The following is a 22,688-nucleotide window of genomic DNA, read 5'->3' as shown; positions in this document are numbered from 1 at the left end:
AGGGATGGATGGCCAGACACACGAGCCTGGGGCGGAGTTGATTTGCCCAAGCAGGAATTTATTGGCCAGAATTGAAGACCCTCTGGACACTGGGGACCCTCCGGCCATTGGTCATGGCCCAGGGGGGCTGTGATGACTCTTCCGAGGGGTCTGGAGCCTCTCAGCTGCCAAACCTCCCTTCCCAGAGTTTGCTGTGGGTAGGAACGAGGGCCTGGAGCAGCCTCCAGAACGTGGCAGGAGGAGGAAGCCAAGCTGGAACTGGGGTCCCTGCCCCAGCCCAGGGGTAATCATCTCATCCCCCAGAGGGGTCCAGTTCCAAAGTGGGGGCATCACCTGGAGATCAGATTGCTCCCCCATTCCCAGGGAGTGCAAACAAAGCTCATCCTGCTCTTCCCTTTGAGGGCCGAGGACAAAGTTTCCACTCTAGGGGCTTTCTCAGCTGCCTCTGGTTCATCCCAGTCCGGCAGCAGCAGCACACGGGCTGTGTGGGAGCTGTGGGGACATTGCCCATGGCACCTGCTGGCCGGGATTTGGGGTGTCCGAGCCCACGGCTGCTGTGGGATTTCGGGGGGATCAGAGCTCCGCATCCACAGCGGCACCCCGAGTTCATCTCCTAGGACTTCCCCTTCCCAGCGTTCGAGGCAGCCCAGCCCCAGAACATCCACGGGGGGATCCAGCTCTCGGAAGGGGAAAAACCCGAGCGGAGACACCAAACCCCAGCCCCAGCTCGGGCTCAGCCCCCCGATCCTCCCCGCACAGCCGGGCGCGGCTCCTCCCTTCTCCGGGGCACCCAGGGCCGGCACTCAGGAGATCTCGTTGCCGAACACCTCGAGCACCAGCGGCGTGAGCTGCATGCTGTGCTCGGGCTGGAAGGCCAGGCAGCGGTACTGCCGCGAGTGCTCCTCGTTCAGGCTGCGCAGGTCCGCCAGCTTCTGGATCATCTTGGCGTAGAGCAGGCGGCTGCCGGGCGCGGCGTGCCGGGCGCGGATGTAGCTCTGCAGCACCTCCGAGAGCCGCTCCTGCAGCGCCTCCACCCGCCGCGGCTCACGCACGCCCGGCCGGTCTGCGGAGAGAGGATTCCCTGCCGCTGTGGGGTGAGTCCCTTCCTTTCGTCCCTTCTTAGGGCCAGCTGTGCTTGGGGGTTTTCCCTCCCTTTTGCGGGTTTTTTGGATTTGAGGTTTTCCTCTCCCTTCTGTGGGTTTTTAGGGTTTGGGATGGGTTTGTCCCTACCTGGGGACAGGATGCAGATGGCCATGAGCAGCACGTGCTCCTCCTCATGCAGGTTCAGCTTCTTCAGCCCCACCTGGAACTTCACCAGTGGCTCCAGCAGGTCCATGCTGTGCCCAGCTGTGGAGAGAACGGAGCCTCAGAGGGGCTCTGGAAAAGGCTCTTTTCCTCTGCAAAGGGATTTTTTCCCTTTGGAATGGGATCTCCTTTCCCTTAGAAGGATGTTTTTGGACACCTTGGGGTGGCACAGGGGCCATTGAGGTGGCACTGGAGAAATTAAGGCACCACTTGTCATCCTCCAAACCCCCAGAATTTGGGGCAGGACCCACCCCCTTTCTCAGCACAAAACCAGGTGTGGAGGGAAGGCTCAACGGTGAAAACCAGGGAATTTCGGGATTTGGGCTGGGATTCCCTTACCCTGGGTGACATCGCTGACCCTGTACTTGAAGTCGCTGCTGCCGCAGGTCCAGGACATGTCCTCGAGGGTGAAGGACTGGTTGGAGCGCAGCATGATCACCTCGATGGCGCTGCACTTGAGCAGTACGATCTGGTCCTCCGCAGACAGATCCCTGCAGGGGGATTTGCCCTCAGGATGGGGAGTGGGGTGCTCAGGGGACAAAGGGGACACAGGGCAGGGCCAGGAGGAACTGACACCCCTCAGAAATTCCCGTTCCAGGAGGGTTTTTTTGGGTGTGTTTTTGCCTCAAATCTTGGTGTGAACAGAACCTGAGGCCCCTCATGAGCCACTCAAGTGCTGCAGGAGCTCTGGTGTCTCCCTGCTGGAATTTGTGTGTGTTTTCCAGAGCATTTGGGAAAGAGAAGAACCCCAGGGAGGGGGAGAGACAGAAAACACAGCTGGGAAGGGGAAACAGGGAAGGGTGTGAAGGGCAGCACAGGATTCCCGGGAGTGGGAAACACCAGGCTTGGAATGCCAGGCCTCACCTGAATCCCGGGATCATCTTGGCAAAGCCGATCACCTTCTGGATGCTGTAGCTGACCAGGTCAGCCAGGTGTGGAAGCATGGAGAGCTGCGAGAACTCCAGGTTCATGGAGGAGCTCTCGTCCTGCTCCTCAGGCAGCCCCAGGCTGGGAAACGGCGGCGGCTCCACGGAATCTGTGGGGAGGGAAACGCTGAGGGGACCCCGTGTGCCCATCAGTGAGCCTCCACAGGATGTGAAAAAACGCTCTGGAATGCCAAAGCTGGGTGGAAGTGTTGCATTTCTGCCCCTGTGACCTCTGGAGGGGTGAGAGAAGGGAACCTGGTTCTGAGGCCAGGTTTTCCACAGGATGTTGGGATTCAGGGCTGGTTTGAGATCCCGGTTTGGGAATGTGGGATGAGGACGAAGAGGAGGAAAAAGAGCAAGGCAGACCCTTGCTGGGGTTAATTTAGGCTCTGGCACAACCATTCCCCACCCCTAGAATTTGGGGCATCACCTCCAGCCCAAAGCGAGTCCTGGGGTCCCTCCCTGGCTGCCAGTCCCACTTTGGGGCCAGGAGGGAGCGGGGCACACCTGGGAACGTGCTGAAGGCCTCGGAGCCGAAGAGATCCGAGGAATCCTCTGAGGACAGGTCCTGGGTGAGCAGGGACGAGGATTTTGTGGCCCCTCTGCTGCCAGGGTGGCTCCTCACAGGGGGCTGGGGGAGAAAACAGAAAACTCCCTGAAGAGCAGGGTGGGGCAAGGGGCTGGTGAATTTTGTGGGGGGAATTCGAGGCATAGAAGAGAATTTTGAGGTCAGTACCCGAAATTTAGTGAAGTCAGCGTAGGTGGGGTCATAAGTTTTGCGATGGGCCTCAAGCAGGATGTCGATAACCTTCTGCTGCTCCTCTGAGAGTTTGGGTTTGAGACTTTCCCTCAGTGCTTCCTCCTCCTTCCTCTTCAGGATCAGCTCCCGCTTCCTCTGCACCTCTTCATCTGTCAGGATGACTGGGAAAGGAAAAGGGCTGGAATTAGGGGTTGGAAAGACCCCTGGATGCCACACCCAGCCCCTGGAAAACCACTTTTTCCACACAGAAAAATCCCTTTTCCCCCCTACAGCCCCTTAGCCCCGGTTTCCTGCTGTGCCCAGGAGGTTTCTGGTGCTTTTTGGTGAGGCTTTGGGGGCAGCGAGGCCGTGCCAGCCGTGCCTGCTCTGCTCCCTCCCCGTTTGCTCAGAACTCTCAAATCCCGATCCCAAAACCCCTGGGGCTGCTGGGTTCACCCAGCTCCGGCTCCTCTCAGCTGCCAGCTGCCACTAGGGGTGTCCAGCGCTGCTTCAGGGCAGTTTTAATCTGATTTTTAAGGTCAAGGCACAGCCAAACCTCCCCGCCCTCAGGGTTGGGGATTTATGGCTTTTATTGGGGTGGTGGCACTCAGCAGCGGCCAAAGGTTGGGCTCCACAGAAGGCTGGGCCTGTTTATTTAGGGAAAAGGAGAAGCTAGGGGCAATTTGGGCTCAAATCTTCACTTTTTTATCAACAGCTCCAAGCCCTGAGCAGCTGAGAGTGGCTGGAAGGGAAAAAAAGCTGCAGGGAGCTGCAGAAATCTCTGGGGTCACAACTCCTGAGAGCGCAGGGTGGGACAAAGCCCCCTAAAACCAGGGGTTCCCTTTCCTCAGCCCTTTCTCCAGGCACTGGAGACCCTCCAGGGGCTGTTTGTGAATTCCCTGGGTGCAGGGATCTGAGGCTGGGAGAGTCAAGGTGGAATTTAGGGTGAGAGGTCGGTGAAGGGCAGCAGAAGGAGCTCAAGGCAAGGAACCCTTGGCCTCCCCTGCTCCTTTGGCCAAGGGCGATTTTCCATTCTCCATTTTCCATTTTCCAGCCTTGCACAATCGCAGAGGGGCCTGGGACACTCAGAAGGGGCTGAAAGGTCGCTCCCACCTCCACCACTGACAGCTCCATGGCTGCCTCGGGAGGAAAATCAGGATTTTGCTGCTCCCCCATCCCAGTTTTTATCACAAAAAGCATCAGATCCACGTGGGTACTGCCTGCTCTGGGTCACCCATCCCTGGCCCTGCACAAAGAGCAGGAGCTGTTAGCAATCCGCAGAGGATTTTTAGGGATTATTCGGGAAGCATCCAAGGGAACATCCCTGAGCCCCTCCCTCAGCTCCAAGCAGCTGAAAAAAGGCAGAACAGGGGTAATTCCACACTTTCTGGCCACCCGGCAGGTGAGAAAGGCCACATTTCCCACCCCATTGTGCAAGGGGAGGAGGCAGAGGAGGGGACAGGCCCTGCCCTCCCCAGAGCCAAACAGGAGAATTCCCAAATCCCACAGCCTGCAGGGGCATTTTCTCTGCCTGCCACCCCCTGCTTGGCCCCAGGCAGGAACCCACAAATGTTTGCCCCAGTGGGTGGCTCAGGGCTGGAATTTGGTCGGAGCCCAAACTAACCCCGGCACCAGGCTCTGCCCCGCTCCTCTTCCTCCCTCTCCCACACTGCCAGCCTCGAATCCCTGTGGAAAACAAGGCCTCAGAACCTTCCCAATTCCCTTTTTCCGCCTAAAAATAACCCCAACCCTTCGTCCTCCCTCGTTTTTCCTGCGGCAAAGTCCATTTTTAGCTATTTTTAGCCTCTCTGGGTCAGTTTTGGTTAATCCGGGCAGGATTTGCTAACGGGGCCGTTTACACGTTAACTCCTGTGGGGAAAACGTGGAGAAATCGTGGAGAAAAACCCCTGGAATTACTGCCCAGGAACTTTCCAGTCCTTTCTGGCTAATTAATTGGCTGCTGGTGCAAATTAAAGCATCTCCCTCATTAGGGGCTCCTCAAAAACCAGGGACAACTCCTCAAAATCTGGGGACAGCCAGTGTGGGTGTGTGGCCTTCTCCTCCCTCATCAACCTGCCAATCCCAAAGACTAAAATCCAGGAATTTCCATCAGGAACACTGAAAGTTTAAGCATTTATTAACCTGCAAACACCTACAAATTCAGATTTTCTGGAGGCCCTGGGGTGACATCAGGCTTTGTTTGTGCCCTGTTTAGCACATTAGGGAAAGGGCCCTGCTTCCATATCCCGAATTTCCAGCTCCATGGACACCCTGGCCACAATCTCCCAGCAGAAAATATTTGGCTGGAGCTCTCCAGGAGCACCCAGCTCCTCCCCAGCACCTCAAACACGATTTATTTTTAAAAGCCACTTATCTCTAAATACACCCAGAGAAAACAAACATTTGGGCCACATTTGTGTGTTTGGACTGGGTTTTAAAACCACTTTAATTCCCTCTGCTGTTGACTTAAGTCCCTGCTTTATCCCACATGGAAAAAAGGTTTAGGAAAAAAAAAATCCCAGAAGAAAACCCAACCTGGTTCCATGGGGATGGGGAAGCTCATCCAGCTCTCCCCATGGAGCACGGAAAAGAGGATTTTCAGAGCCATTGGGAGATATGGAGCTGATTTTCCTCAAAAAACCAGGAGAGCCCATGAGAAAACAACTCCTGGATGGGCAGGAATCATTAAACCAGCTCCTCTCAATCATTACCTGCTGCTTCCCCTGCCCTTTGCATTCCCCCAGGATGGTGCCAGTGCCACCCCTGGCTGCAGGGACGTGGGAAAGGCCCCCGGAGCATTCCCAGCGTCATTCCCAGGAGCTGGACACTCACATTCCTTCATCATCCCGATGTCCACGCAGCGCTTGAGCCGGCAGGCCTGGCAGTGCCGCCGGTTGTCCTTGGTGATGTGGCAGTCCCCACTGAAGGGACAGGTGAACGTGGCCTTCTTCTTCATGCTCCTCCTGGAAAAGGGCAGGAAAAGCGAAAAAGCCCCTTTTTGGGCTGAATTCCCACTGCTCTGGCTGATGCTCCAAACATCAGTTGAGTTGGGAGCTTTGAGCACTGCTGGAAAAGGAGAATTTTTCAAGGGGAAACATCCAAGGGGTTCAGCCACGGCTTTATCCTAAAAGGGTTTGGTGGCAATGACCTTAAAGCCCCTCAATCCCACTCCATAAAAACTGGCTGCCCTAAGCCCAGCCCGCTGGCTGGAGAAGGTTTTTGGGTCCAAACAGGGATTTTTAAGGCCAGGAGCGTGGAAGGATTGCGGGATTGCAGAGAAACCCCCCCGGCAGCCAAGAGCCCCGAGCTGGGGCTGTGTGGTTTAAACCCAGCCGCCCTAAGCCCGGCTTTGCTGGCAGAACTGGCCTGAGCACATTTTGGGTGTGCAGGGAGAGGAATTCTTGCTGCAGGACACAGGGAAAGGAGCCTGAAAATGACAACCCTGGGCTGTGGAGAAACCACAGCGGAATGGGAACGTGGAGCCACCGGGACAAAGGGTCAGGGCCAAAATAACCTAGGAAAAAAGGGTCAGAGCCTTCCAGGACAAAGGGTCAGAGCCAAAATCTTCCAAGGAATAATGGTCAGAGCCACAATTTCCAATGAAAACGGGTCAGAACCTTCCAGGACAAAAGGTCAGAGCCAAAATCTTCCTGGGATAAAGTGTCAAAGCCAGAAACTCCCAAGGAAAAAGAGTCAGACTCTTCCCAGGACAAAGGGTCAGAGCCAGAACTTTGGAGGAAAAAGGAGGTAGATGGGATATTGGGAAGAAATTCCTCCCTGTGAGGCCCTGGAATAGAATTCCTGGAAAAACTGTGGCTGCCTCATCCCTGGAAGTGCCCAATACTCACATAAAAAATGGGTTAAAAAAAAATCAAATCTGGGTAAAAAATACTAAATAGGGGTAAAATATGTCAAATATGGGTTAAAATATTGAGTATGGGGAAGAAAATATTTAAAAATGGGTAAAAAAATCAAATATGGGTAAAAATCTTTAAGATTTCCTCTGGCTGCAGTCCCAGGAATTAAAAGATGGTTTTAGAAAGGGAGATGTAAACAGAGCAGCTTCACTCTGCCTTTACCTGCCGGGAATTTGGGATTTTTGGGAATTCATCCCAGAAAAATGGATGGCAGAGCCCTGTTTTTCCCCATTCCTCCAAAACCTTTGGAACTTTGCTGTTCCCAATGGGGGACAAACAATCCCAGCACTCAGAATTCAGCCCTGGACACCCCCAAATTCCCAATTAAGGTGCACAAAAAGCTCCTTTTTTCCACAAAAATTGAGGAAAAGGCCGGGAATGCACAAACAACGAGGCCTTGGAGCAGGAAGAAACATTCCCAGGGCTTGGGACAGGCCAAAATTCCAGGTTTGGAATGAAAATTGCAGCTTGGGTGGCTCTGGAGGCTCCCAGGGTGACACCGGAGCCAGGCTGGGCTGGAATTCCACGGAAACCTTCCCAAGCCACCCATTCCCAGGCAGATTTGGGATCCCAGGGGCTAAAAATAGACGATTCCAAACCTCATTCCCAGCCTGGAATGAGGGAATTGCGTTGGGAGTGGGGAGAGATCCAGGATGAAGTGGGGATGGGGGCAGAATTCCCAGAATGACACAGAATTCCCTGGAAATGCTGGATTTTGGAAGAGCTGCTCCAGTGGATGCCCTGCCCCTCCTCGTCCCCCAGTCCCAGAGGTTTTTGAGAAGATTTTAGGGCTTTTTGGCTCAGGAAAAATCCCAGTCTGTGACCCCAGGGGAGTTTCCCACACACTCCCTACTTTTCCCAGAGTGCTGCAAGGCTCCCGGATCCCTGAAAAACTGGAAAAATAGGGAAAAAACCATCTCAAGGTTCCAAACCCACAAAAAAGCCCATCGATTCCTTAAACCACAGGAGTGCCGCACCACCTGGAATTGCAGGCCAGTTTCGGGACCCCATTGGAGCCCATTGGGACTCCCAGGGTTTTCCGGGATGAGGCATTCCCAGGCTCACCGGAAGAAGCCCTTGCAGCCCTCGCAGGTCATGGCGTTGAAGTGGAAGCCGGTGGCTCTGTCCCCGCAGACCCCGCAGATCCTGGAAGCGTTCCGCTCAGGATCTCCACTGGGATCCGCCAGGGACGTGCTGGAAGCGCCCGGATCCATGGCTGGAAGGGGGGGAAAAGACTGGGATTTGTCACGAATGTTCAGGACTTTTCATTCCGCCTGACTTAGGGCAAGATAGGGGGCTTAGTCCTAAAATTATCCCTAAAATTCAGGATTTTCCCTTGGATTTCCCCTGGTATGGGCAAGGAATTTTTATTCCCATTGGCTCTGGGCATTAAAACCACTCCAAAAATTCAAATTTTTGGGATTCTGGAATGCCGGGAAAGCTCTGGGATTGGAAGAGGCTCAATTAACCTGGCTTAATCACTAATGAGGCAAAACAGCCTCATTGCAAACAAATCCCACTGCTCCCTTTAAATGGGAAAATCCAACTGTGCAGAAATTTTCCCAGGATTTTCCCAAAAAAAAAGATCCCTCCAGCACCACTGTGGTCACTTCATGGTAAAGCTTTCACCCTTTTCCAAGGAAAAACTCAAAAAAACCCCTAGGCATGGGAATTTTTCCCACAGAATCTTCCCTGGTATCCCCTGAATCCTTCCTGGATTTCCTCCTCTTGCCCCAAATTCTTCCCCTTCCTCCTTTATTTCCCAAACCCTAATTCCAGGCTGTCCAAGGAATTCTTCCTCTCATATCCCCCAAAAAAATCCAGGGACGGCCAACAGGCAGAAGCTGCCCCTGCTTGTGGCAAATTCCAGAACTCCTCCGGAGCTTCTCCCCAGATTTCGAAATATTCCCAAACAGGTTCTGGCTCCCTCTGGAGAGAGAAAACCACCCTGGGAAAATGCAATTCCCGGGAATTTTCAATGCCTTTTTTTTTTTTATGATCTCCAGCCTCCCTGGGGCTTTTTTTGCTCCAGAGGAAGGAAAATTCCAGCAACTCCTGAAATTTACACTGGAAGATAGGGGAAAGGAGCTGGAATTTGGGAACTTTCAACCTTAATTCCCTGGATTGGAGCAAGGATTATCTAAAGTTGCTGGGACAGGACCCCTGGGAAGGTTTAGGGTAGATTTTAGGGAAAACTCCTCGTCCAGAGGGTGGTCAAGCACTGGAAAAGCTTCCCAGGGAACGGGCAGGGCCCTGAGTCTGCCAGAGCCCCAGAAATTTTTGGAAAACACTCTTGGATATTTGGGATTTTTGTGTCCAGTGCAGGGCCAGACGCTGGACTGGATGATCCCAACTCAGGATTTTCCAAGATTCCAGCTCCTCCCTGCAAGGAAGAGTCCGGAATCCAAGGCCTTGGGACCCCACGTGGGATCGGGGCCTTTCCAGGCCACGGCCCTGCCCCACAATAAACTCATTTCCCAACATTCCCGGTGGTTAAAGGCCAATTTCCAAACCCATTCCCGGCAGGGGAAACCCTATGGATTTGGCTGAGGGGGATTTTTGGTGTGGGATGTCCAAAATCCACTCAAAATCCACCCAAAATTCACTCCCAATATCCAGCGTGACAGGAGTGAAAGAAAATCTGATATCATCCCCAAACCAGGAATATTTGCAGCTCCAAGGCCTTCCCAAAAACTCCAGTCTCTAAAAACCTCCAGGGACACAAACCCAACCCAGTGCCTGTTAAACCTCCCCAGCAGTTGCCAATTTTCCTTGGAAAAGGAGTTTTGGATGGGATCACAGCCCTCGTGCTGCTCAGAGACCCCAAAAAGGGGCTCCAGACCCCAAACTAGGTGATGGGGAGGGTGACAAGGATGAGCTGGATCCCAAATCCCGGCTTTCTCCACCTGTCTGGACAAGCCAGGAGGAAAATTCCAACTGATGCCAGCACGTGATGGGGCCCAGCCCTGCCCCACTCCTTCCCTGGCAATTCCCCTGCTGTTCCCCTTCCCGAGAGGAGCAGCAGCATTCCTAGCCCAGCTGGAGCAGGAATTGCTTTTCCCAGCTGTTCCTGGGCTGCAAAAAGATCCCAAAATTACATTTTTGAAGCTGTGAGCAAAACCCTGCCCTGGACCTGTTCCCTCTCCTTCAAGGATCCCAAATCCCCCTTGGATTAGGGACCAGATCCTGCCTCGCCCTTTCCCTCACAGCTTGGGACACAACCGTTCCCAACTTCCCTGGTTGGAAATGCCACCCCTGGGAGCAGCAGGAAGAGTTTTGGGAGTGGGGAAGAGAATTTCCTGGGAATGAAGCAGCACCAAAATCCCAATTTCTGGGCCTTGTCCCAGGCAGTGTCCCCAGGAGCAGCAGGGCAGGACAGGGGCCAGCCTGGGCAGCAGCAAGACACAAATCTAGGTTTTTCCCGTGGAATTCTTGGAGTGTCCCAGCCCCTCAGGAAGGGATTGTGAAGCCCAGGATGCCCCCAGGCACAGGAATTGCACCAGAACACCAGGAGAAAATGGGAAAAGATTGCAAAATTCCTGAAAAACTACACTGGGAAAGGCTCTCCCTATAGAAAAAATTCCCAAAGCAGAGGTGGAAGGACAGCACCAACCCCACACTGTGGAATCAAATCCTCTTTTTGTGCTGGAAGCAGCCCCGGAAGAGCCCTGGAAAGGTGTGGAGCCACACAGGTGATTCCCACCTGTGGCAATTCCCAGGAAATCTGGGGTTTGCTGTCCCCTCCCGGGGCCACCCTGGTGGTCTAAAAATAGAGCTCCCGAACAGGAGATTTATGGAGAGAGGATGGATTGTTTTTAGGGAGTTCTCTTGGGCAACAGGGACAGGAGAGCCCAAATCCCTTCCCTGGCATGTGCCTGGAGGAAAAGGGAATTTTAACAGAAGGTCCCCCCTTGGAGCTGGAAAAGAAGCCTTTAGAGGCCCCAGATCCCTGACCATTCCCTATCCCTGGGTTATGCCCAGTGGAAAAGGGAATTCTCATTCCCCAGAACCTCAGCTTGCCCAAGGAAGGAGGAGGAGGAGGAGTGAGAATGATGCAGCAGCCAGAGCTGTTGCAGCCTGGAATTGGGAAATTGGAGCAGCAGCCACACCTGGGGCATGGAGAAGGTGGGAAAACGCTCAGGAAATGGATCCAACTTTTCCAGAGAAAAATTAGGAAGGCTTCATGTGCCAAAAATCCCTTTTCCACCCAATTTGCCTCTGGGAAGCAGGAGCACACTCAGGAATCACTCCCAGAAAGGAGAATCCCTCCCCAGTGTTGCTGTCCCCCTGCCCAGGAGAATGTGGAGCAGCTCCTGGGATTCCTGGGAATGAGGAAACAGCTTTGGATGTGCAGATAAAGGTTCTAGGTGTTGTTTTCCACCACTTCTATGGGTGAAAATTGTGAAATTGGAGCAGCGGTCACAGACGGAGCACAGAGAGAGCGGGAAAAATCTCAGGAAACAGCTCAAACTTTTCCAGAAAAAGGCTAGAAATGCCAAAAATCCCTTTTTGACCCGATTTGCCTCCAGCAAAACCCTCAGGGAAGCAGGAGCACACTCAGGAATCACTCCAGGAAAGGAGAATCCCTCCCCAGCGTTGCTGTTCTCCTGCCCAGGCGAACATGGAGCAGCTCCTGGGATTCCTGGGAATGGGGAAACAGCTTTGGATGTCCAGAAAAAAAAAATCCGGGTGTAGTTTTCCACCCCTTTTCCGTTTATTAGCGGCAAAAAAGAGCGAGGGTTGAGCTGATAAGGGCTGAGATAAGAGAAAGGGCCTGAGGAGGAGCTGAGTCAGCAGAGGCTGGAGATGAAGCTGTGGCACCGGCAACATCCCGGCAGATTTTTTGTTCCATTCACACCTCAATTTAATCTTAATTTCCCTGGAATTTGCTCCCCTTGCTTTCCCTGTATTTCCCCTGGATTTTTGCTCCTCTCACACCTCACTTTCACCATCATCTCCCTGAATTTTTTTTTTTTTTTTGTTATTTTTAATACCCAGAACCATTTTCATTCCCATTCCTCTTCTTTTTAGGCTCCTATTTCTGTCCCAGCCCACCTCCAACTGAGATTTTCCCTCTCCCAATCCCTGACAATTCCAGAATTTCCCCTCAGGGAGCTTGGGCCAGCTCTGCTTTGGGCACAAGAGGTTAAAGAGGCCACAAGAGGTTAAAAATTATTCTCTGGAGCGGGATTAGCCATTAAATGGGAAAAAATGGATTTTCCTGGATTTTCCAAGTATTCCTCCCTAAACACAGCGGGATTCAGGGAAACAGGATCCAGCCACGATCCCAGGCGTGTTTTTATCTGGGAAAAATCTAATTTTTGGGATTTTTGTTATTGCTGGGACATCTCAGTCCTGATCTGGTCACACCCTGGAGATCTGGGGCAGACATCTCCCATCATCCTCATCATCTTCTCCCAGATTTTCCTCATGCAGGGATTCCAGAGGGAACCCAACCTCACCCTGGCATTTTTTTTCCTTTATTTCACCCCATGTCTGCCAGGTCCAGCCCAACCCCAGGGCTTTTAAAACTTTATTTACACTCTTTTTTGCTCCCTTTGGTTTCCCCATATTTCCCTGGATTTTTGCTCTCCTCAGAACTTGGGGTTTCACCATCTCCCTAGATTTCTTTCCATTCACCCTTAGGTTTAATCTTAATGTCCCTGGATTTTTGTCCCCTCACTGCCCGATTTCCCTGGATTTAATCTTAATGTCCTGGGATTCTTGCTGCCTTTGATCTCCCCATCATTTCCCTCGGTTTTTCCTCCCTCCCTGGGTTTAAACCCCGATTTCACGGGATTTTTGCTCCACTCACACCTCGCTTTCCCCATCACCTCCCTGGATTTTTGCTCCCCTTGGTTTCCCCGGATTTTCCCTCCCTCTTCCCTGGGCTCAACCCCAATTTCCCGGGGTTTAACTCCAATTTTCCTGGGTTTTCGTGTCCCGCCGCGGCTCCTTCCCCGAGCCGGAGGAAGATGAGTCACAGCGGCTCCGGGGGAGGAGGACACGCCGCAAAAACGTCGCCTCTCCCGAAAACCTCTTTCCGAGAAAAAAACTCAACTTTTCTCAAAGCTCCAGCCTTGAAAAGGAGAGGAAGGAGCGGCTCAGCCGCCTCTACCGGCACCAAAAACTCTTTTGGGGTGCCCAGGGGAAGATCGCCCAATTCATGATGCATAAAAATCCCCCCGTACCTTGATTTTCCTAGTGCTGGCACGGCTCGGGATCGCTCCAAAATACGGGAAGGCACTGGGGAACTAAAAAGGAGGGTGATTAATGCCGTGCCAAGGGCTCAGCCCCCCAAAAAACCCGAGTTGGGATCTTGAATGTGGGTTTAAATAGGGCAGTTAACCACGAGAGCAGCCAGAAACCGTAAAACCGCCTTACAGGAAACCCTAAAGTCACAGAAACACCCCCACAGCACCCAGGAACCCTAAAATCACCCTATAAAAAACCCTAAAGTCACATTAACACCCCCACAGCCTCCCGGAATTCCCCGGTTCCGAAGCCCCCAGAAACGGGGAGCCCTAGAGGGGGGAGGCCGGTAGTGCCTTTCCGGGATGGGGGGACCCCCAGAGCACCCCAAAACTCCCGGGTGAACTCAAATTTCTGGGGGCGGTATGGGCTGAAACTAGACAGTCCCTGACCCCCCTAAAACCAGGAGCCACCCCCTGAACGGGACCGGGGCACCCCCAGCCCTAGGGGGACTCCAACTTTGGCTGGAGGGTCCCCAGCCGAGGCGGGGCACGGGGGGTCAGGGGGTGTCCCAGGGGACTCCTGACCCCACAGGAGGGGTCAGACACGCGCGGGACCCCCAAAGCAGCACAGGAACACCGCGAGCCCAGAACAGGAAGCACCAGGGAGCGTCAGCGCCCGCCCCGTGTCCCTCGCGCCGGCGGGGCCACCCCGTGCCCGCATGCCTTCACGCCGACGTCCCCCCACAACCCGGTTGCCCCGGGAACAGCCACCCCAGCGTCCCGGGGAGCGCCGGAGTCACGGCAGGCGCTGAGAAGGGCTGGGCTTGGCCCCGGTGTCCCCCGGCCCCGGTGTCCCCCGGTGTCCCCCGGTACCTGAGCCCCGGCCCCGCTGCTACCCCTGCCCCGCCCGCTGCCGCCTTTTGACGGGAACCGGCGCCTCTGGCCCCGCCCCCTCCGCGCTCCGCTCCGCCCCCTCCGCGCCCCGCCCCGCCCCCTCCGCGCCCCGCCCCGCCAATGCCAGCGCGGCACCGCCTTGGCCCCGGCCGCACGCGCCATACAAGGCGAGGGTGGGCGTGTCCAATGCGGAGGGGGCGTGGCAGGGAAATGCTCGTGGCCCCCGGTAGCGCGGGGGCTTCCCCGGAGGGGCCGCTCGGGGTCCCGGGGCCGCTGCCCGCCCGCGGCCCTCCGGCTCCCCTCTGCCCACCCGGCTTCCTGCCGACCACCCACTGCCCACGCGGCTCCCGGTGGCCGCCCGACCCCTCTCCCACGCCCAGCTGAGCAGGTGCCAGCGCCCGGCGTTTTGGGGGCTGCCACCCCTCCAGAAGGTCGTGTGGGCTCGGGCAGCCGATCCAGCACCCAGTGAGTGCCCAGATCTGTACTGGGACAAGGCAAACGCCACCAGTAACGGAGTGTCACCCCCAACACTCCTGGCTCTTAGCAGGCTCCAGCTGCTCCCGTTGTCCCCGCAGAGCCCTGAGGGTGATACAAGCCCGGGGACCCACAGGACACCTGGATTTGGCTGCTCCTGAGAGATCTGAGAGTGTTTGGGACAGCAAAAACAGACCCTGAAAATCGAAAATCCCATTATTGGTGACTTGGAATGTGGAATTTTGGGCAGAGCCAGCTCAGCCTAACCCAACCCAAAGATGCTCCATGGTCTGGGCACACTGCGTCCCCAGTCTAAAAAATCGGGATATTCGGTAATTTTCCTCTTCCCATCCTCAAACTCCTACCCGGGATGCAGCCACTGCAACACCGAATAAAGCAGAGAGAAACGTTCCCAGAAAACTGCTGCTGCTGCTCCCAGGGTTTATCGTGTGTCCCAGAAAGCCAAAATCCCGGGAGCAAACGAGCCCCCGGCGCAGCGGAGCCCCCACAACCGCGGGCACCGGGTTCAGCTGCTGCAGTTTGCGTGGGGAAAACTATTCGAAATCGCCTTTAAATTGATTTAATGAGGCTGAAGAGGGGAAAACAACGTCTAGGAAGAAATGGGAACACATCAGAGGCAATTTTGTGGCGCGGAAGGATTTTGGTAGGGCGGGGGGTGGGGAGAGGTGAAAGCTGCTCACGACCATCCCGGTGTTTTTGGGATCACAGCTCTTTCCATGCCAAAAATGTCCCAAAATCTCTCAAGGCTTTTCCCTACTGACTCGACCACGCACCACTCGACCAGCGTGACGCATTTTCCATACAAATTTGCCATCGATCCCACCTTTATTCCACCGGGAATTTGTGCCCCCCGAGCTCTGGGCAAAGTTCGTGGCCGAGGAGGGTTTGAATTCCCTCCCGGTCTCCTGATTTCCTGCTGCTTTTCTGCTCTCAATGCAGCCGGCACGAGGGGTTTAGGGCCAAATCCCGGCTCTGCTCCGCACCCCTGGGGCAGCCAGGATGCGCAGGGACTCGGGGGAATTTAATTCCTGCACGGCATTTAATTCCTGCCTGGAAATTCCAAAAGCTGTGAGCGGGAGCCGCAGTTTTTGTGCTGCTCCAGCCTGGGAAAAGGGATCGGCGGGGCTGGGAGAAGAGGAGGATGGCTCGGGGATGTGGAGCGACAGGAGCCGGGATCCCCAGATCATCACGGAATGGTTTGGGGTTGGAAGGGACCTTAAGGATCGTCATTCCTATCCCTGGAATTGTCCCTGCACGGGGCTTGGAGCCACCTGGGAGAGCGGCAGGTGTGGGATAAAAGGGCCTGGATGAGCTCGAAGGTCCCTCCCAAAAAAATCCCTCGATTGCACGATTCCGTTCCAGGGCTCAGAAATCCCTGAGGGACACACAGAGAAGTGGGAAAAGCCCCAATCCCGTATTTCTCTGCCCTTGGAGCAGTAATCCCTCATCCCGGAGCTCCTCCCGGGATGCATCCGGACTCACCCCGTTCTGGGGGAGCAGACATTTCCCGGGAAACGCTTCCACAATCCTACCTGGTGGTTGGGAAAGGGGCTTTTCCCCCTTCCCACCCATTCCCGTTGGGTTTGGGGACAGAAAACAATGGGTAAAACCGATGGGATCAAATCCAGGACGCGACAGGGGCCGAGGGGAGGCTGCGCAGGGAATTTTCGGTTCTCTCCCTGCTCTGGGAATTCTCTGCGGGGACGAGCTCATCCCACAGCGGATCCCAAGGGATTGGCAGCGATTTCTCGTTTCCCGATCCCTCTCCCTGCTCTTTTTTCAGCTCTTCCCTGGGATGCCACAAGTCCCGGGAAGGCGCAGAAAGGAGCCGTGGGAAGGAAGGAGTGCCGGGAATTCTCGCCTCACTTGGAATTTCGCTCCTGGGAAGGAGAGAAGAAATGATCCATAACATTGCCATGGGATACGGCTCCCGCAGCCGGGCAGGAGGTACCTCTGGAGCTCACAAATATTTAAATTTTGCCATGAATTTTATTTTGATAGTTTGGGTGATTGGGAGGGGGGGGGGGATTTCATTTTCCATCGGCTTTCTCTTGGATGTGATGGGAAAAAAATCCCACGGGAGGGAATTTATTGAAGGAAAACGGACCCGGGAGCTGTCGGGGCTGGGGGGGCGGGGAGGGAATGGCCTGGGGTGGATTTTACCGCAAAAGTTGAGAGGTGCTGGAGGTGATGCTGGGCTGAACTGGGGCGGTGTGGGCACCGCTCCAGATTGGGACAGGTGGGCTCAGACTGGTGTGGAAGCGCTCCGTGCAGGGAGCAGGGCTCTCACACCGGTAAAGGCCGAGTCTGTGCTGGTCTGATGGGGCTCACACTGTGACAGAGATCCCCAAACCGGGGGCTCAGAGCTCCATGCGGGTTCTCGCCCCCCAAAACCTCCACGCTCGCGCATGCGCGCTCCGGCCGCGGAGGCCCCGCTGTGCGTACGCGCGCAATTAAATGACGCCCCGCCCTTCATCGCCCTGCCCCGCCCAACCGGAATCGCGCCTTCCTTCTCCTCCCAACCGGAACCGCGCCTTCCTTCTCCGCCCAACCGGAACCGCGCCTTCCTTCTCCTCCCAACTGGAACCGCGCCTTCCTTCTCCGCCCAACCGGAACCGCGCCTTCCTTCTCCGCGTGCGCGATTTTGACCACGCCCATCACATGCAAATGAAGGTTGTGGTCAGTGGCCCCGCCCCCGAAAATCGGCACGTGCGCTCTGGGTGAATCGACGGGGCGTGGCTCGCTTAACCCCGCCCGTCCGTTGTGACGAAATAGCCCACGTGATGGGCGTGGTCGGAACAAGCCCGCCCCACCCCACACGAGGGTGAATGAGCGGGGCCATGGGCACTCCACGCCCACCTCCAACTCGCGCCGTTGCCACAGCGACGGCGGCTGCGCGCGGGAACGGGGGCCAGGCGCCCCCTGCCGGAGAGCGCTGAGGCACGGGTTCCCTGCGGGAAGGGCTCTGTGAGGGAGTGCGGCTATGAGGGGGTGGTCTCTGAGGGAGGGGTTCCTGAGGGAAGGAGTCCGTGAAGGGGAAGTTCCTGTGAGGGGGCGGTCTCTGAGGAAGGGGCTCCTGAGGGGAGGGGGCTTTCAAAGAGGAGTTCTTGAGGGAAGGGATCCTTGAGAATGAGGGAGTCTCTCAGGTGAGGGTCTCGGGGGTCCATTGCGGGGCCTGTTTCTCTCGTTGGGTCTCAGGGGCTCGGGATTGTTCCTGAGGGGAGTGGACGAGCCCCGGACTTGTGTCTTGGGGTAGGGTCTGGCTGAGGGGATGCTGCTCTCTGTGGAGGAGGGGATGCCCTGGGGAGCGCTTGGTTCTGACGGGCTGGAAATGAAGCCCACCGAGGTGTCCTTTTCTCCAGGGAAGCCCCTTGTGGATGGGGACACTTTCTAGTGGCTTTGGGACGCCTGAGAGGGGAATTTTAGCTTAGAAATGGCTTAAACCCCCCTTTGACAGCCCTGAGTTGTTCCTGCCACCTCTCGCAGGTGACACAGCCGTTCCTATCAGCCGCCCCATGGGCTCTGTGCGTTCCCTGTCTGCTGTCAGCTCTGCCCTGGGCCACAGCAAGGCCGAGCATGAGGAGGGTGAGAATTTATTGGGCAGCCAGGAGCCTGTGGAGGACATGGGCAAGATTCCCTACATGGAATTCACAGGCCAGGACAGCGTCACCTGTCCCACCTGCCAAGGCACCGGATGCATCCCCACAGGTGGCTGCTCCTCTGGGGCCTAAACACTCCAAAAAAACAGCTCTAAACAGCCAAAAAAATTCACTTTTTAATGTGTTATTCCCATTTTTGCTTCCCAGAGCAGGTGAACGAATTGGTAGCTCTGATCCCCTACAGTGACCAACGGCTTCGCCCTCAGAGAACGTAAGGGAGGAGTTCCTTTAATCACTTATTGCTGCATTAGTTTTCACTCCCAAAAATAGGATTTAAAGCACAATTTTAAATATTTCTGCTGTGCACACCACAATCCCACTCCCACCTTCCATCACCTCACTGAAGTTTTGGGAGCAACTGCAAAAAAAACCCCAAAATCTTGCTTTGGTTGGTTGCTGATTACCCAGCCCCAAATGTGTAAAGGGAGGATTTTGAGCCATTTTGATATTAAAAATGTGACAGCAGCTCTTGTGTGGCTCTTCTAAGGAAACCAAACAGGGGGTGGGATGTTTTAGAATCCAAATCTTGCAGAGGAGCTGAAGAATTTAATTTTTTTGTTTCTTTTTCCCCAGGAAACTCTATGTGCTGCTCTCAGTGCTGCTCTGCCTTCTGCTGTCTGGCCTGGGGGTTTTCTTCCTGTTCCCCCACTCCGTGCTGGTGGACGATGATGGCATCCAAGTGGTCCAGGTGTGGTTTGACAGGAAAAACTCTGCTGTCCTCCTGGCCATCACGGTAAATCTTCTGTGGATTTGGGAAAATAAACCACCGGGGGAACGAGCCAGCAAGGTCAGGGTTGTTTCTGTCCCCTCCAGGCCACCCTGAGGATCAGAAATTCCAACTTCTACTCGGTGGCAGTGAGCAGCCTGAGCAGCCAGGTGCAGTACATGAACACTGTGGTGGGCAGCCAGCAGCTCACCAACGTCTCCAGCATCCAGCCCCTGCGGGACAAACTGGTACTGACTGGGAGTTCTGGGAGTTGCACCTTGGCATTTCAGTGTCCAGGGGCCACAGGGGCTTTTGTTCTGTCCACTCTCTCAAAAATGGGGTTGAAGGGTGATTAAAGTGTACTGAAATCTGGTTTTTCCACTCTGTTGCAGGTGAATTTCACCGTGAAGGCAGAGCTGGGTGGATCCCTGTCCTATGTGTAGTAAGGATTTACTGCTCCTTGGAGATACCTGGGGGAGGGAGCGGGTTAGAGCTGCTTTAATTCAAATTTGGGAAATTAATCTGTAAATTGCTCACTTCTTCTGCTCAGTTTCTTTGCCAGGAATTTTCTCAAGGTGCTGTGAGATGGTTTTGTTAACACCAAAGTGAAAAATACCAGCAGGAGCTGCCAAAAAACCCCAAATTCCTCAAGTTTTTCACTTGCTGACCAATTTCCTTGATCTTTTCTAGTTTTTTCTGCACTTTGCCCAAGGTGAAGGTCCACAACATCGTGATCCTCATGAGGTGGGTGCCGCTCCTGCTTTGGGTTCTTGGAGCTCTTTCCACCTTAAAGATTCTCTTCTGTGGTTCCTGAATCCCAAGGGAACTCCAGCCACAGTTTTGGGCTCCAAGGAGAAAATCCTGCTTGGATTTTCCCCAAATGTCCCCCAAATCCACCTCAGGGTCGGGTTTTAATCCAGCCCTGGGGGGTAAATATGGGGTGGAGCACACATCCTCCTCCAGAGGCTGCGATTCCCTCTTTTTCACTGAAACCCGCAGGAATGGGTTGGGTGTTTTTTGAGGAAAAGAGGAGTTTTGTGATGAATACAAGCTACTGGGCTGTCCCTTTGCCCTGCCAGGACCTCGGTGAAGCTCTCCTACATCGGCCACAGCACCCAGAGCACCCTGGAGACCTTCCATTACCTGGACTGCAGCTCCAACTCCTCGGCACCGCTGCCTGCCCTGGCCCGGGGGGCTCCTGGGGCTCCCTGAGGGCTCCCGGGGGGCTCCTGGGGGGCTCTGAGCGACCTGGGGCTACCTCAGGCTGGCTGCAGGCACCGGGAGTGTGTGGGGACAAACCCGGCAGCTCCGAGGCTCCTGCTCTTTTTGGGAACGAATCTGGAACTTTCCCTCCTGAATGAAGGGCTGAAGTCATGAAGATTTACAGTGGTTTGCACCTGTTCTGGAAGCTTGGCACTGTCAGGGTGTTTTAGGGTAAATGGATGTAATTTTTGAGAGTAAATAATTTATTTTTTCAGGGGAAATGAATTTATTTTCCTGCTCAGTGGTGGCAGCACCTCAGGACCCCAGCAAGGGGACAGTTCCCACCAGGAATGTCCCTCTGTTACACTCGGGAAGGAGGCAAAGGAACCCAAATCTTTGGAATGAACTTTTTCCTCCTTTTTCCCCTGTGGCTCCAACGTATTTGGCATCCAGAGGCTCTTTCCTGGGGTTTGAAATCCGGGAATTTGCTGCTTTTTATGCTCCACTTCCCACAGCAGCAGGGATTGGAAGGGGTTTTGTGGGAGGCTGGGATTCCAAGGCCTCCCTGCCGGGAGCTGGACATTCCTGCCGGCCGCTATCCCGAGGAAAATCCAGCTGCCAGCTCAGCCCCCGCAGCCCTTTGGCATTTTGCCCCTTTTTTGGGAGTTTTCTTCTGGAATTTCAGCCCTCGTTTCCCATGGGATTTGGGAGCCAGGCACAGCTACAGGTGAGGGAATCCTTCTTCAGTGGAAAAATTACTGGATTTTTGGGTGAGAGTGACACAAAATCCACACTTTGCTCCCTTTTCTGACAGGAGATTCCTGCCCCTGCAGTGTTTTTAGGGCTGAATCCTTCATTAAACCTGATTTGGATATTTCTGTGTGTGCTGTCCTTTATTTTTTTTTTAAGGAAAAGCTCTGGATTTGTTCTAAATCCAGTGCTCTGCTGAGATTGCTCCTGTGTTTCTTCTTGCCCAAAAATCCCTGTTTTGCTGATGGATTTCCACAGAATCCCTGAATGGGTTGGCAGGGATGCTGGAGCCCATCCCATTCCATCTCCCACCATCTCAGGGATGGGGAATCCTCTGGGAATTCCATCCAGGGGCCTCCCTGCCCTCACAGGGTGGAATTCCTTCCCAAAATCCCACCCAAACCTTCAGGTCCCAGTGGGAAGCCACTCCCCGTGTCCTGTCCTAAATCCATCCTCATCTCTCCTGAAAGGTCACCCTGGGGCCTTCTCCAGGCTGAAAAATCCAATTTTTCCCAGCCCTTTCCAGGATTTTTGGGGGGAAAATGCGGGAGAAAAAGCTCAGCCAGGTGCCCATTCCCATCTGGGACCAGTTCCCAGAATCCCAATCCCAACCTCCTTCCTTGGTGACCTGAAACTTGTCCCACAAATACCCAATTCCCACTGACTTTTCCTTTCATATTTTTTTAAGGAAAAGGAAGATTTTCTGGGCATCTCCTCACACCCCCTTTCCCCCTCTTTATCCCCAACCCCATCCCACTTTTCCAGGGATCCTGGAGGGGTTTTTGGGGGGCTTGTCCCCAGCAGGGACCCCCAAATTTGCCACTTGGCTACGCCAGGAGGGGAAAGGTTTGACCCCAAACCCTTTGTGCAGAGCCCCCATCATTAGGAGAGCCTCTCAAAGGGCATTTTTGGGTGGAAAATCCTCTTTAATCCCTCAATCCTCCTTAATGAATTTCCCTTGCCAATGTTTTGGTGCTGGGCTACAACTGGCAGCTGCTGTGCTTGAAACTGGGAGGGTTTAAAAGTCAAATTCTGCCCCAAAATGGCTTTTTAAAAGCTGTTTTCAAGTTATAATTTCTCCAAGCGGAGTTTTGCCATCAACAGAGGTAAAAAGAGGAGTTTTAACCCAAAAGAATTGGGATGAAGCTCAGGAATTCCTCACCCAGGAGCTGCCTGGGGCCTCCTGCATGAGAAATCAGAGCAGGTTTGGGGCTCTTCAGGGTCACTGGGCTGATTTTTGTCAAGATCATTAAAAAAATCCCATTTCTGAGCTTTTTGCCTGTAATGAACAGCCTGGTGAGGAGAGGAATTTCCATCTGGGATTTTTTATGGCACAGCAAGAGGGGAGGACCATGGAGTCTCCTACTTCAGTGCTGCAAAACAGCCCAAATTGCAGTTTTTGCAGGTAAAAAACAGAATAAAAACCCTGAGGAGGAAGGCACAGCCGCCCCTTGCCCTGGTGACACCGGGATTGTCCCAGTCCTAATTATGGGACAAGAATTCCACAATTAAACCTCCTGCTTTTCCAAAATTTCCCACTTCATAATTTTTCAGATTTTTCCCCTTTTTTTTTTTTTGGCTTCTTTGGGGGAATTTTCTTCCATTTCCCCCTTAGTTTGAAGTATCGCAACCCAAAAAATTTGGTCTTTAAAAGTTAAATGAGGATTTTAAAGGGATTTTTTCCCAACCTGGAGAACTTTGTAGTGGTTGAAATGGGGAAGAAATACTTGAATCACTGTAAACACACCCCCCCAAAAAAAGACTCAACTCAACTTTTACTTTCCACCAAAAGGTTTTTTTTTTTAGATTTTTTTCATTTTATACCAACGGATGTTAAAAAATACAGACTTGTTTTACAAGAATAGCACCATTTTTTGTTTTGTTTTGTTTTTTTTTTTTT

At 54.0% G+C, this 22,688-nt stretch overlaps 2 protein-coding genes across 6 annotated transcripts; one reads left to right on the top strand and one right to left on the bottom strand.

Moving 5' to 3' along the window:
- Nucleotides 1-37: 37 nt before the first annotated feature.
- Nucleotides 38-13,980, bottom strand: VDR (vitamin D receptor). 2 transcript variants are annotated; one of them, XM_015615920.1, is made up of 10 exons: nucleotides 13,955-13,980; nucleotides 13,079-13,141; nucleotides 7,953-8,103; nucleotides 5,803-5,933; nucleotides 2,968-3,152; nucleotides 2,739-2,862; nucleotides 2,170-2,341; nucleotides 1,645-1,796; nucleotides 1,231-1,347; nucleotides 38-1,063 (listed from the first exon to the last, which is right to left on the bottom strand). In XM_015615920.1, the coding sequence occupies exons 3-10, from the start codon at nucleotides 8,099-8,101 to the stop codon at nucleotides 804-806; spliced, it is 1,290 nt and encodes a 429-aa protein (XP_015471406.1). In that variant the 5' UTR covers nucleotides 8,102-8,103; nucleotides 13,079-13,141; nucleotides 13,955-13,980; the 3' UTR covers nucleotides 38-803. The 2 variants fall into 2 exon arrangements, with proteins under 2 accessions (XP_015471406.1, XP_033367402.1); XM_033511511.1 differs by lacking the exon at nucleotides 13,955-13,980 and having other exon boundaries at nucleotides 7,953-8,122; nucleotides 13,079-13,122.
- TMEM106C (transmembrane protein 106C) lies at nucleotides 1,007-20,912 on the top strand. Of its 4 annotated transcripts, XM_015615928.3 has the most exons (9): nucleotides 1,007-1,094; nucleotides 16,254-16,417; nucleotides 17,957-18,178; nucleotides 18,277-18,340; nucleotides 18,703-18,862; nucleotides 18,943-19,083; nucleotides 19,228-19,277; nucleotides 19,526-19,579; nucleotides 19,915-20,912. In XM_015615928.3, exons 2-9 carry the CDS (start codon nucleotides 16,369-16,371, stop codon nucleotides 20,045-20,047), a joined length of 873 nt encoding a protein of 290 aa, XP_015471414.1. In that variant the 5' UTR covers nucleotides 1,007-1,094; nucleotides 16,254-16,368; the 3' UTR covers nucleotides 20,048-20,912. The 4 variants fall into 4 exon arrangements, with proteins under 4 accessions (XP_015471414.1, XP_018860965.1, XP_018860966.1 ...); XM_019005420.2 differs by lacking the exons at nucleotides 1,007-1,094; nucleotides 16,254-16,417 and adding an exon at nucleotides 16,634-17,410; XM_019005421.2 differs by lacking the exons at nucleotides 1,007-1,094; nucleotides 16,254-16,417 and adding an exon at nucleotides 16,634-17,437.
- The last annotated feature ends 1,776 nt before the right edge of the window (nucleotides 20,913-22,688 follow it).

Source organism: Parus major, unplaced genomic scaffold, assembly GCF_001522545.3.
Source record: "Parus major isolate Abel unplaced genomic scaffold, Parus_major1.1 Scaffold299, whole genome shotgun sequence".
Taxonomy (NCBI): domain Eukaryota; kingdom Metazoa; phylum Chordata; class Aves; order Passeriformes; family Paridae; genus Parus; species Parus major.
This window is presented reverse-complemented; position numbering and strand designations above follow the sequence as displayed.